Source organism: Vipera ursinii, assembly GCF_947247035.1.
Source record: "Vipera ursinii genome assembly, chromosome: Z".
In the NCBI taxonomy this organism is placed as follows: Eukaryota; Metazoa; Chordata; class Lepidosauria; order Squamata; family Viperidae; genus Vipera; species Vipera ursinii.
In genome coordinates, this window is record NC_139517.1 from 91186575 (window position 1) to 91199546 (window position 12972).

At 42.1% G+C, this 12972-nt stretch overlaps 1 protein-coding gene across 1 annotated transcript in view; it reads left to right on the forward strand.

Annotated features, from left to right (window-relative positions):
- HYCC1 (hyccin PI4KA lipid kinase complex subunit 1) overlaps positions 1-12972 on the forward strand; it is a 49864-nt gene that overhangs the window by 21950 nt on the left and 14942 nt on the right. Inside the window, exons 6-9 of the mRNA XM_083376354.1 lie at positions 1833-1948; positions 2159-2254; positions 4268-4384; positions 6496-6583. Coding sequence (XP_083232480.1) covers positions 1833-1948; positions 2159-2254; positions 4268-4384; positions 6496-6583 — 417 coding nt within the window. The remainder of the gene's footprint in view (positions 1-1832; positions 1949-2158; positions 2255-4267; positions 4385-6495; positions 6584-12972) is intronic.

A 12972-nucleotide genomic window follows, 5' to 3' on the forward strand; every position in this document is an offset into this window, starting at 1 on the left:
TTTTTGGGTATGACGTGACAAGCTTTGCATACCTGCTTTGGGGGATTTTCTGCCATTCTTCCTTGTAAATCCTCTCAAGCTGAGTCAGGTTGGATGGCGATCATCAGTGGACAACCATTTCTAGGTCCCACCAGAGAAGTTCAGTAGGTTCAAGTCAGGGCTCTGGCTGGGCCACTCTAGGACATTCACAGAGTTGTTCCTAAGCCACTCCTGTGTTGTCTTGGCTGCGTGCTTAATATCATTGTCATGTTAGGAAGTGAACCTTCGGTTCAGTCTGAGATGCTGAGCACTGTTTTCAGTAAGGATATCCCTGTACTTTGCTCTGTTCAGCTTTCCCTCAATCCTGACCAGTTTCCCAGTCCCTGCTGCTCAAAAACAACCCCACAGCATGATGCTGTCACCACCATACTTCACTGTTGGTATGATATTGGGCAGATGATGAGCGGTGCTTGGTTTCCTTGAGATATAACGTTTAGAATTGAGGCCAAACAGTTCAATCTTGGTTTCATTAGACCAGAGAATCTTCTTCCTCACAGAATCCTTCAAGTATTTTTTTGCAAACTCCAAAGAGACTTTCATGTGTTTTGCACTGAGGAGTGGCTTCCATCTAGCCACTCTGCCATAAAGCCCAAATTGGTGGTTGTTCTTCTGGAACTCTGTTCTATCTCCACACAGGATCTCTGGACTCAGTCAGAGTGACCATCGGGTTCTTGGTCACCTCTCTTACTAAAGCCTTCTCCAATTGCTCAGTTTGACTGGGCAACAAGCTCTTGGAAGAGTCCTGGTTTGTATCAAACTTCTTCCACTTGAGCATTATGGAGGCCACTGTGCTCTTAGGAACCTTCAGTGCAACAGAAATTTTATTGCAGCCTTCCCCAGATCCGTGCCTTGCAATAATCCTGTCTCTTGAGTTCTGCAGGCAGTTCCTTAGACCTCGTGGCTTTTGCTCTGCTACAGTATGCATTGTCACCTTCTATAGAGAGGTGTACCCTTTCAAATCCTATCCAATCAATTTAATTTATTACAGGTCAACTTCAATCAATATGTAGAAACATCTCAACAACAATCAAGAGAAGTAGGAGGCACCTGAGCTAAATTTCAAGTGCTGTTGCAAAGGGTCTGAATACTTATGCCAATGTGATATTTCAGTTTTTTTCTTTTTAATAAATTTACAGACATTTCTAAAATTCTGTCTCCACTTTGTTATTATGGGGTACTGAGTATAGATTAATGAGAAAAAAATGAATTTCAACAACTAGGATCAGGCTGCAGTATAACAAAATTGACAAAAATGAACGGGGTCTGAATACTTTCTGAATGCATTGTATATTAAAGATGGAAAAAATTCTGAGTGATTTATCTTGATCTAGTTTTTTTACATTTCAAAAACCAGGCATTTTAATAGAGATGTATAGACTTTTTATATCCGCTGTATTCATTGAAATTAAATATACATTGATAATTTATTACTTACAAAGATTTTAAAAATCTATATCCATATTACTTCCCAGAAAGATATTTGTATTATATGGACAAATATACTCACTTAGGGAATATTTATTTAATATAGTTAAAAAGGTAGGGTAGATTTGAATAAAATATTCTTAGAGAACAACTTTGAAGGTATTTGAAAGCTGTTTGTTGTTGTATTTAGTTTTCTCCACTGATATTTTCACGCTTTGAAATATGATCAGTTAAAATAAAGATATGGGATGAGAGAATGACTGGCCCAAAGTCATTCATGTTATAAACTGCTTTCTGTTTTCTTTTTCTTCTTTTTTAAAAAAAATTACTAATGAAGTGATATATTGAAAAAAAACTATTTTGTTTAGCCTTCCAGTATTGGTTCAATGGCTCTTACTGAGGGTGCTTTATCTCAACACGGCTTATCCAAGGTTGTGTATAGTGGACCACATATGCAGAGAGAAATGTTGACAGCTCAAAACAGGTAAAATGCATGATGTTGTTTTCAACTATAAAGATTAAAGAAGTAATCTGGGCATTTCCAAATTCATTTTCTCATAAATTAATATTTAACAAATGCAGTTTTTAAAAAACATGGCTTATATATATTGCTGATATGAACAATGAACAGGAAATGTGTTTTTTTTGCATGATTAATGACACTCTTAAATTAATCATAATCCTTTTTTTATAGATTTGAAGTCTTGACATTCCTTTTGCTGCGATACAATGCTGCCTTAAGTTATATGCCTGCGGTTTCTCTTCAGTCTTTATGTCAAATCTGTTCAAGGTAATTTTTTTCTGAAGAGATTGATAATAATAAACTAAGGTTGTAATTATATAAGAATACATTTCACTAAAAAACAAAAACCTATAAAGGAGAGAACAAAAAGGTAATTTTGACATAACTGCAGCTTATCAAATCCCATGTGAGAATTCAGACCTTCCCAGAGGCATAAGCTCTTTATATCCATATTGTGATTCAATTTCATTTATTAACTATTATGTTTTATTGTATTAATAAAATGTATTAATATATTACTTCATGAAAAGAATTAATATTCATTGATCCACATTGTAATTTCTGTAACTCATTGGAAAAGTTTTGCTTTGGCTTCAGTACTGTTGTTTTTGACAAATGGAATAGGGCATTGTTTCTCCCCCTCTCTCCCTCCCTGCATCCCTCCTTCCCTCTCAAGCTGGTTTGAATCAAAACATCCATACGCACGGAGAAACTTATAAATGTGTCACTTTTTCACAAAATAGCTGATTGAATAAGGAAAGTACAACACAGAATGAGTACGCTTCACCGGGCTATATAACAATTATGCAAAATATTGTATAAGAAATGGAAGAATTTTTATATATTTTGAAAGCTCATATTAATCACACTATGCATTTACTGAACGTCCTAAATACATTAGTAATATTATTAATTAACACAAGAACAGTTGATTGTTCAATTCATAAATCAAATTTCCAATGTCAGTGTTTAGAAGCTGCATTGTATATTAGTAGTTCATACCTAGGAATTCTGTTTAAGAACCTCCCCTAAAAAAGAAAAAAAACCCAATAATCTTTGATAATTGATCTCTTCATGTTTGAAAGAATGAAATTATTTGAGGTGCATGATTAATTAAAGTCGCTGTATAATTGTGATAGGACCATATTTCAATACATCTTAAGAACTGTCTGTCTGTCTGTCTGTCTGTCTGTCTGTCTGTCTATCTATCTATCTATCTATCTATCTATCTATCTATCTATCTATCTATCTATCTATCTATCTATCCTGTTCCTCCAGCATTCGCAGAAAGGGAAGGTTGGAGATTGGTCAAAGGTTATTGAAAACTATTGGGTGCACTGCAGCCTTTTTAAGGCTGGGAGCACCATCTCTTTATCAAAGAAGTTTACACTACAGTGAGGACCTAGTTGTGGCTCACCTCCCTTTCACGGCCTGGAGGAACCCAGAAGGAGTAAACAGATAGCTAAACTAATACACAAAGAGTCTTGTCTACTTCCTCAAGTCAGCAGGTAAAACACATTACCAGATCATATTACCAGATCATGCCCCAGGCACTCAGCTTGCCTGCTTAATCAGAGTCCAAGGTTCAGGAAAAGGAGAGAGGAAGAGATTTCAAAAGAGTACTGTAAGTTGTGTAGAATACCTGCAGCTCCAAGTCCCAGGCTTCTTCACCATTATATTGCTTTCAGTGTGTGAAAGAGCAAACATCTTATTCTCCTGCAATCCCTTTCTCTCTAATCTCTCTGTTCTAAGAGAAGGTGATAAATTGGCAATAAAGTTATTTTCTCAGCACTTTCGTAACTTTGGTCACTGAACAAATATTCAGGAAGCAAGGACAACCTGTTATGACCAGAAAATAGTTTACTTAATGGTTTGGATTTTCTTGAAGAACAGTGACATCATCAGGGGTTACCTACCTGAGGGATTCTGATGTTTTGGAAGTGCAGTATTGGGCAATCTACTAATTTTATTTTGGGGGTGGGAGAATATACTACTACTTCTTTTTATTTTGGAATATTTTCCCCAACTGCCATGACAGTGATATAAAATGTGTTTTTTAAACTTTACCACTAATATGTAAAAGATCCTATGTTACACCCGTAAACAGTATGTGCACTTTGCTGACCCACCTATTTGGCCTACAAAAGAATTTTTTCTTGATTGTTTTCGGAATAGTTCTTTTTCACTTTTAAATCCATAATATTTTAAGGCTGTATTGGACAGTATAATACAGCAATTTTAAAATAGTAATGCTGATTTTAATATTTGTATTTCTTTTAGAATCTGTGTTTGTGGATACCCTCGCCAACAAGTAAGAAAATATAGAGGCATAAACAGCAGAATTCCAGTCTCCTCTGAATTCATGGTGCAAATGTTAACAGGGATTTATTATGCTTTGTAAGTTCAGTAAATGTATATCTTGTGTATACATGTATAGTGATTTTAGAGCAGATGGTATATAATTCAAAATGGAATGGTTATTTACATGATAGCAGAGGCAGAATTCAGAGCTTTCACAATTGATATTGTAAAGGTAAGAATTTTTCAGCATTCTTATTGTTTTTATAAACTGTCCAAAGTGACTTCCTGAATGACAATTGGCAGTTGATTTTGGCCCCACAAAATGGAAAAAAATATCTGCTTATCATTTCTGTTCAGTAAAACCAAAACAGGCATGTAGTTTCATGAGGAAAAACTGCAAAATCTACTAATCTTGATTAGTACTAATCAGATGCTTAAAAAATATTCTTTAGTATTCTTCCTTTCCCAAAATGCTAGTTTCACATGGGGCAGTGGTAGCAATGGAGATGGCAGAGCTAGGTTTTAAACATTTATCAGCAAACCAGAATATATACATGAAATGATTAAATATTCTATGCTCACAAGCTGGTGATTCTGAAATTATTACAGATTGTTCTTATTTAACAACCATTGACCATTTAAAGTTATGGTGGTGCTAAAAGAATGATTCTTTATGCCTAGTCCCTGAAGTAATGGCCCCCATAGTCACGTGACCAATATTTGAGTGATTGGCAGCTTGCTTATACTTATGACCATAGTGGTGCTCAGCACCCACCTACCTTTCAATTCACATTGGGTGAAAGGAAAAGTTAACATATTAAACGTTAAAAACATATATGATAAATATACCAAATCTTGAATTTAATGTAATCCTATGGAATTTGTGATGTTCCTAAGTGTTCAAATTTCTCTTATAGATAGCATTCTGTTTGAAAATTATCTAATTTAAGCTTTTAATTAGTAATTTTAGTGAATTCCTGATGGTTAACATGTTACTACTTTCCAGGACTGTTGGGAAACTATATTGAGAAGGCAAATTTGCATTCTAGTACAAAAATAGACATGACAAAAACATTCAGATTTAGATACATCATATATTTGTGTCTTAACATTAGCAGACCCTTATAACTGCTTTCAAGTAGTGACATAGAGGAGATATTAATTTTCCCCATGCACAAATTTTATCAATGTAGTCTGATAGCTAATGCTTCCATAGAGAATATATATCTCTGCCTATCTATCTCGTGTGTGTGTGTGTGTGTGTGTAGATGTAGAGAAAGAATTAAAGCATAATATCCATACATAATAAGCCATTTAATAGTTTCATGCTAACAGATTGAAAATGTTAGAGATTTCAGTTGCATCAATGCTTTGTCCCATCTCATTTGATACTTGGTACTGTATAGGTACAAGAAAGATTAATCTTTCTGGAAGGTTTTAGGACTTACACTGTTTGGCATGTGGCTTGAAAAAGAGTAACTTATAAGTCCATACAGTGAATTGAATTCATAACCACCTTGAAATATAGACCAAGAGTGAATGTCAAACGGGTGGAATTTCATTATGCATGTTGCAATACATTTTCAGGCTTTCTTCTGGTTTCAGTAGAGTTGCAGCATTTTTTTCTTTTTTGTTTTTTCCTGTATTATTACATTTATGACTTGCACTAGTTCTCTTTCTTAATAATCTCAAGAAACAAAGCTACTGAATTTTAGTAGTATGGTTAGGGAGGCTCTTGGGCACTAAAAATAGGATATGGAGCAACAAATCATTGAGATCTGACTTGTTTATAAAATGCTACCTTTAAGTACTATGAAACATCATATCCTTGTTCTTTCTTACTGAACCATTTTGAATTCATGGTGGATATGAATGTTATAACAAAAGATATAAAGAATCAATTGCCAATCTGATTTTCCAAAGTACTATAGCAGTTGCAATATATATTTCTTACCTAACATTACAGAAGGGAACAAAATAAGATGACCTAGACATAGTCAAATGGATAGAAGTAAAGTACATTCCATAATCATTGAAATATTTCTCAATATTACTAATTTTTCTTGAATGTATAATTTTTGAATTTTTAATATTATAAACCATTTACTAAATAACTGTTCATGACTAATATGCATGGCTATGATAATGAATAATCATACTATATAATAGCATGCGGTCAGTTTTCATATTTTGGCTTAACATTCTAGTTATAATGGAGAATGGGATCTGGCTCGCAAAGCAATGGATGATGTTTTATACAGAGCACAATTGGAGTTATATCCAGAACCTCTATTGGTAGGTGTTTTATGTCAAATTTATTCTTCTTTACAATCAGGTTTTTAAATTTATTTTGAATATGTTTGTATTTTTAACTTACATAATTGAAGTAACTTACAGAAACAAAATGTTTAAGTGATCATCATCATATCATATCATCATCAAATCTTTATTTGGTCACAGACCAGCTATAATGCTTAAAATAAATTAAAAAAGTAAACTTTCTGAAAATCATGTTCTCATGGACTGCACAGTCATAGCATTCTACAGTTGCAAGAAAAAGTATGTGAACCCTTTGGGATTATGTGGAGTTTTGCATGAATTGGCCATAAAATGCGCTCTAAACATCATGTAAGTCACAACAATAGAAAAACATAGTCTGCTTAAAATAATACTACACAAACATTAGCTGTTGTCATGTTTTAATTGAACATAAGATGGAAACATTCACAGTGCAGAGTGGAAAAAGTATGTGAACCTTTGGACTTAATAACTGGTTGACCCTCCTTTGGCAGCAATAACCTCAACCAAACGTTTCCTGTAGTTGCAGATCAGACCTGCACAGCGATCTGGAGTAATTTTGGACCACTCCTCTTCACAAAACTGTTTCAGTGTAGCAATATTCTTGGGATGTCTGGTGTGAATCGCTCTCTTAAGGTCATGCCACAGCATTTCAATCGGGTTGAGGTCAGGACTCTGGGCCACTCCAGAAGGCGTATTCTGTTCTCTTGAAGCCATTGTTTTGTTGAATTACTTGTATGCTTTGGGTCATTGTCCTGTTGCATCACCCATCCTCTGCGGAGCTTCAGTTGGCAGACAGATGGTCGTATGTTTTACTGCAAAATGTCCTGATAAACTATGGAATTCATTTTCCCATCAATGACAACAATCCGTCCAGGCCCTGAGGCAGCAAAACAGCCCCAAACCATGATGCTCCCTCCGCCATGTTTTACAGGGGGGATGAGGTTTTGATGTTTGTGTGCTGTCCCTCTTTTTCTCCACACATAGTGTTGTGTGTTTTTTTCCAAACAATTCAATTTTGGTTTCATCTGTCCACAGTATATTTTGCCAGTAGTGCTGTGGAATATCCAGGTGCTCTTTTGCAAACTTCAAACGTGCTGCAATATTTTTTTTGGACAGCAATGGCTTCCTCCGTGGTGTCCTCCCATGTACTCCATTCTTGTTTAATGTTTTCCTTATTGTAGATGTATCAACAAAAATGTTAGCATGTGCCAGAGATTTCTGTAGGTCTTTAGCTGACACGCTAGGATTCTTCTTTACCTTATTAAGCATTATACACTTGTGCTCTTGCAGTCATTTTTACAGGACGACCACACCTAGGGAGAGTAGCAACAGTGCTAAACTTTCTCCATTTGTAGACAGTCTGTCTTACCGTGGACACCTGAACATCAAGGCTTTTGGAGATACTTTTGTAACCCTTTCCAGCTTCATGCAAGTCAACAATTCTTGATCGTAGGTCTTCTGAGAGCTCTTTTCTGCGAGGCATGGTTCACATCAGACAGTGCTTCTTGAGACCAGTAAACCCAAAACAGGTGTGTGTTTTTAAAGGGCAGGACAGCTGTCAGCAACACATCCAATATCATCACACTGGTTGGAGTCAAGGTTGGCTCACTCCTGGCTCCAATTAGCTCTTGGAGAAGTCATTAGGTTAGGGGTTCACATACTTTTTCCACCCTGCATGGTGAATGTTTCCATCTTATGTTCAATTAAAACATGACAACAGCTAATGTTTGTGTAGTATTATTTTAAGCAGACTGTGTTTTTCTATTGTTGTGACTTACATGACGTTTAGAGCGCATTTCATGGTCAATTCATGCAAAACTCCACGTAATCCCCAAGGGTTTACATACTTTTTCTTGCAACTGTATAACAAGAAACAAAAACAGATTATTGATAGGATGAATTATTTTTGTAATAAAGTATTTATGTAGTGGAAAAATACTAGAACTAAATTGATATTCTAATATTGTGGAGTTAATAGATAGATGTCACTACAAGACTATCTATTTCTTGACTTGCTTTATCACCACCAGATAATTTAATTAACCACAATGTGTAAAGTACATTTAATTTAATTTAATTTAATTTAATAACATTTATATACCGCCCTTCTCCCTGAGGACTCAGGGCGGTTCACAGGGCAGAATAAAATAACCAATACAAACATTAAAAACAGATTAAACAATTGCCCTAGTTAAAAACAATATGATACAACGCTAAAAACCCCCAGAAAAATTAAAAAACAAAAAATAAAACAACCCCAACACTCCCCCTCAGGCTAGGCCGGCTTGTACAAACAAAAATGTCTTGAGATCGCGGCGAAAGGAGCGAAGATCGGGCGCCATCCGGAGCTCTACCGGTAGCTGATTCCACAGCTCCGGAGCGCCCACAGAGAAGGATCTCCCCCTGGGGGCCACCAATCGACATTCTCTGATCGGTGGCACCCTGAGGAGGCCCTCTCTGTGGGAACGCACAGGGCGCAGGGAGCTTGATGCCGGCAGCAGATGTTCCCTGAGGTACTCCGGCCCCATGCCATGGAGTGCTTTGAATACCGTTACCAGTACCTTGAATCTCACCCGGAAGACAACTGGCAACCAATGCAGCTCACGGAGCAGAGGTGTAACGTGGGAGTATCGGGAGACTCCCAACACCACTCTCGCGGCTGCATTCTGTACCAGTTGGAGCTTCCGAGTGGTCCTCAAGGGCAGCCCCATGTAGAGAGCGTTGCAGTAGTCCAGACGAGAGGACACGAGCGCATGAGTGACCGTGCACAGATCATCCCGGCTAAGATAGGGCCGCAACTGACGCACCAGGCGAACCTGTGCAAAGGCCCCCCTAGTCACGGCTCCTATATGATCTTCCAAGGTGAGCCGTGAATCTAGGAGGACCCCCAAGTTGCGAGCCCTATCTACGGGGGGTAATAATTCACCCCCCATAGTTAGAGGTGGAATGTCCGAATAAACCCGGGATGAAGATATGCAAAGCCACTCAGTCTTGTCGGGGTTGAGCTGGAGTCTGTTCCTCCCCATCCAGACCCGAACCGCCTCCAGGCAACGGGACATCACGTCGAGGGCATCACTGGGGTGGTTTGGGGTCGAAAAGAAAAGTTGGGTATCATCAGCGTACTGATGATACCCAACTCCAAAGCCACGAATGATCTCACCCAGCGGCTTCATATAGATGTTGAACAGGAGAGGCGAGAGGACCGACCCCTGAGGAACTCCACAAATGAGAGACCTCGCGGTCGACCTCTGCCCCCCTGCCAACACCGACTGCGAACGTCCCAAGAGATAGGAGGAGAACCACCGTAAAACTGTGCCTCCCACTCCCAATCCCCTGAGACGCCGCAGCAAGATACCATGGTCGATGGTATCGAAAGCCGCCGAGAGGTCTAATAGGACTAGGACAGAGGAATGCCCCCTGTCCCGAGCCCTCCAGAGATCATTCACCAGCGCGACCAATGCCGTCTCCGTGCTGTGCCCGGGCCTGAAACCCGATTGGTACGGGTCTAGATAATCCGCTTCATCCAGGACCAGAGGGAGCTGACGCGCCACCACACTCTCAACAACCTTCGCAAGAAAGCGAAGGTTGGAGACAGGACGAAAGTTATTCAATACAGCAGGGTCCAGGGCAGGCTTCTTGAGGAGAGGCCTCACCACCGCCTCCTTCAAGACGGCGGGGAAGATACCCTCACTCAAAGAAGCCGATATAACTGCCTGGAACCAGCTGCGTGTCCTCTCCCGGGCTGCATAAACCAGCCAGGAAGGGCACGGGTCCAATAAACATGTGGTGGTGCTCAGCCTCCCCATGATCCTGTCCACTTCCTCCGGAGTCACAGAATCAAACTCCTCCCAGATGATATCGACAAGACCACCCGTGTCCTGATCGTCAGACTCTGCCCAGTCAGAGTCCAGACCGGTCCGAATCCGAGCGATTTTGTCCGACAGATGTTGGTTAAACTCCTCGGCACGGCCCTGCAAGGGATCCTCCCTCACCTCCTGATTTAGGAGGGAGCGAGTCACCCTAAACAGGGCGGCCGGGCGATTATCTGCGGACGCGATAAGGGTGGCGAAGTGGTTAGACCTCGCCTCCCTTATCGCAGCGAGATAAGACCTAATGTAGGCTCTTAGTCGCAATCGGTCGGATTCGGATCGGCTGGACCTCCAACCGCTCTCTAGGCCCCGTCTCCGACGCTTCATCTCCCGAAGCTCCGCAGAGAACCATGGAGCTCGACGGGATCTGCACCGGGTCAGGGGCCGCAGGGGTACAACTCGATCAAGAGCCTCAGTGGCCGTCCTTTCCCAGGCTTCCACTAAGGCATCTGCCGAGCTGTGAGCAAGGGAGGCAGGTGGGGACCCCAGAGCTGTCTGGAACCTCTGTGGATCCATTAAGCGTCTGGGGCGGTACCATTTAATTGGTTCCAAACACCCACGGCGGGGGGTGGCAAAACGGAAGACCAGTCGCAGGAGATGATGATCGGTCCATGACAGGGGCATAATAATTGGAGAGCCCCCACCAAGATCATCTAACCACTGTCCAGATAAAAAAACTAGGTCAAGGGTGTGGCCTCCCTCATGAGTCGGTCCCGAAATTACCTGCGTCAGGTCCATGGCCGTCATGGAAGCCATGAACTCCCGGGCCAACTCAGATGATCCTCCCAGCGATGGTAGGTTGAAATCCCCCAAAACTATAAGTTTCGGGAACTCAACCACCAGCGCAGAGAGGACATCGAGCAGCTCAGGCAGGGCTGCTGCTGCATGACTAGGCGAAAGGTACACCAGCAGCAAGCCCAACTGCGCACCAGGGCCGCATCTCAAAAAGAGAGACTCACACCCGACTATCTGAGGAACAGTGGCCTCCCGCGGACACAAGGTCTCCCTCATAACAACAGCCACACCCCCACCCCTACCCTGAGCCCGAGGCCGGTGCAGCACCCGGAAACCTGGTGGGCAAAGATCAACCAGAGGAATCCCGCCCTCTGGGCCCAACCAAGTCTCCGTGATGCAAGCCAGGTCCGCCTGCTCACCCTCGACCAGATCACGAACGAGAGGAGCCTTATTAGCGACGGACCTGGCGTTCAAATACACCAGCCGGAGCTCAGGGGGCTGCACACCCTCACTCCCGGGACCTTGGGGTAGAGCCAGAGGGTCGGAGTGCCTCACCGCTTGTAAGTAGCGGAGAGGCCTTCCCTGAGATCGATACGGCCCTCTGCTCCTCCATCTGCTGCCATTCCCTGATGTCGTGGGAATAGGTAGCCCCACGACCAGCCCTGGAGCCCCGGAGGTGACCGACCCCCGCTCCTCCCCCCAGCGATCTCCATCGGCCCTAGCCAGAACAGCGGTAGTTGGATAGCCCCCCTTATCCAAACAACCAAAAGAACCCTCCCGCTTCCCTAACCCCCTAAAAAATTTTGAAAGAAAAATAATCAGGGGCCTCTTATTAGGTCTACGACGAAGGCCCCTACCCGTGCCCAGCCAACTCTCAGGGTCCCAATAAATGGGCCCTTCCTCGAGGTTATAATCGGCTGGCAAGGCGGGTCGCACCCAGGAGGGGGGAGCACCCCTGAGGGCGCATAAATCCGTGGACGAATATTTAAAGGAAGGCATAAATAGCAGTCCGAATCGTAGGCAGTCCATAGATGATAGTCCATGAGGAGGATCTATTCGGAGAGGGAGTCCCAGGCCTCCGTCCAGCCGCTGCCACTCAGCTGGATAAGCCCCCCGGGCAGGCCTACCACCGTCCTCTCACTACGGTTACAGAGCCAATTCTCGGGGGGGGGGATGGAAGTCTGGAGCAACCCCACTGGGTATGGCCTGCCCCATAGAGCTCTCACCTAAAGATTTCCTAAAGATTTCACTGGACAGGCTCTCTGTGTAGGAGCTCCCAGTAATTTAGTAATCCTGATTGTGTGCTGTAGGGCAGGGGTCCCCAACCCCCAGACCATAGACCGGTACCAATCCATGGACTATTAGAAATCAGGCCGCACAGTTGGAGGTGAGCAAAAGTGAGCAAAACTACATCTGTATTTGCAGCTGCTCCCCAGTGCTAGCATCACCACCGCAGCTCCACCTCAGTTCATCAGGCATTAGATTCTCATATGAGCGCTAACCCTACTGTAAGCTCTGCATGTGAATGATCTAGATCAGGGGTGTCGCCAGCCTCTGGGCCGGACACGTCTTCCGGAAGCTGCGCCCACCCCATTGCCGGCAATGGCAAAACCATCCGGATAAGTTGCGCAACGTCACGTGGCATTATGAGTTTGACATGTCTGATCTAGATTGTATGCTGTTACTCCCCCGCCGGTTCATGGAAAAATTGTCTTCCATGAAACTGGTCCTGGGTGTCAAAAAGAATGGGGACTGCTGCTGTAAGGGCACCTTAAGGCA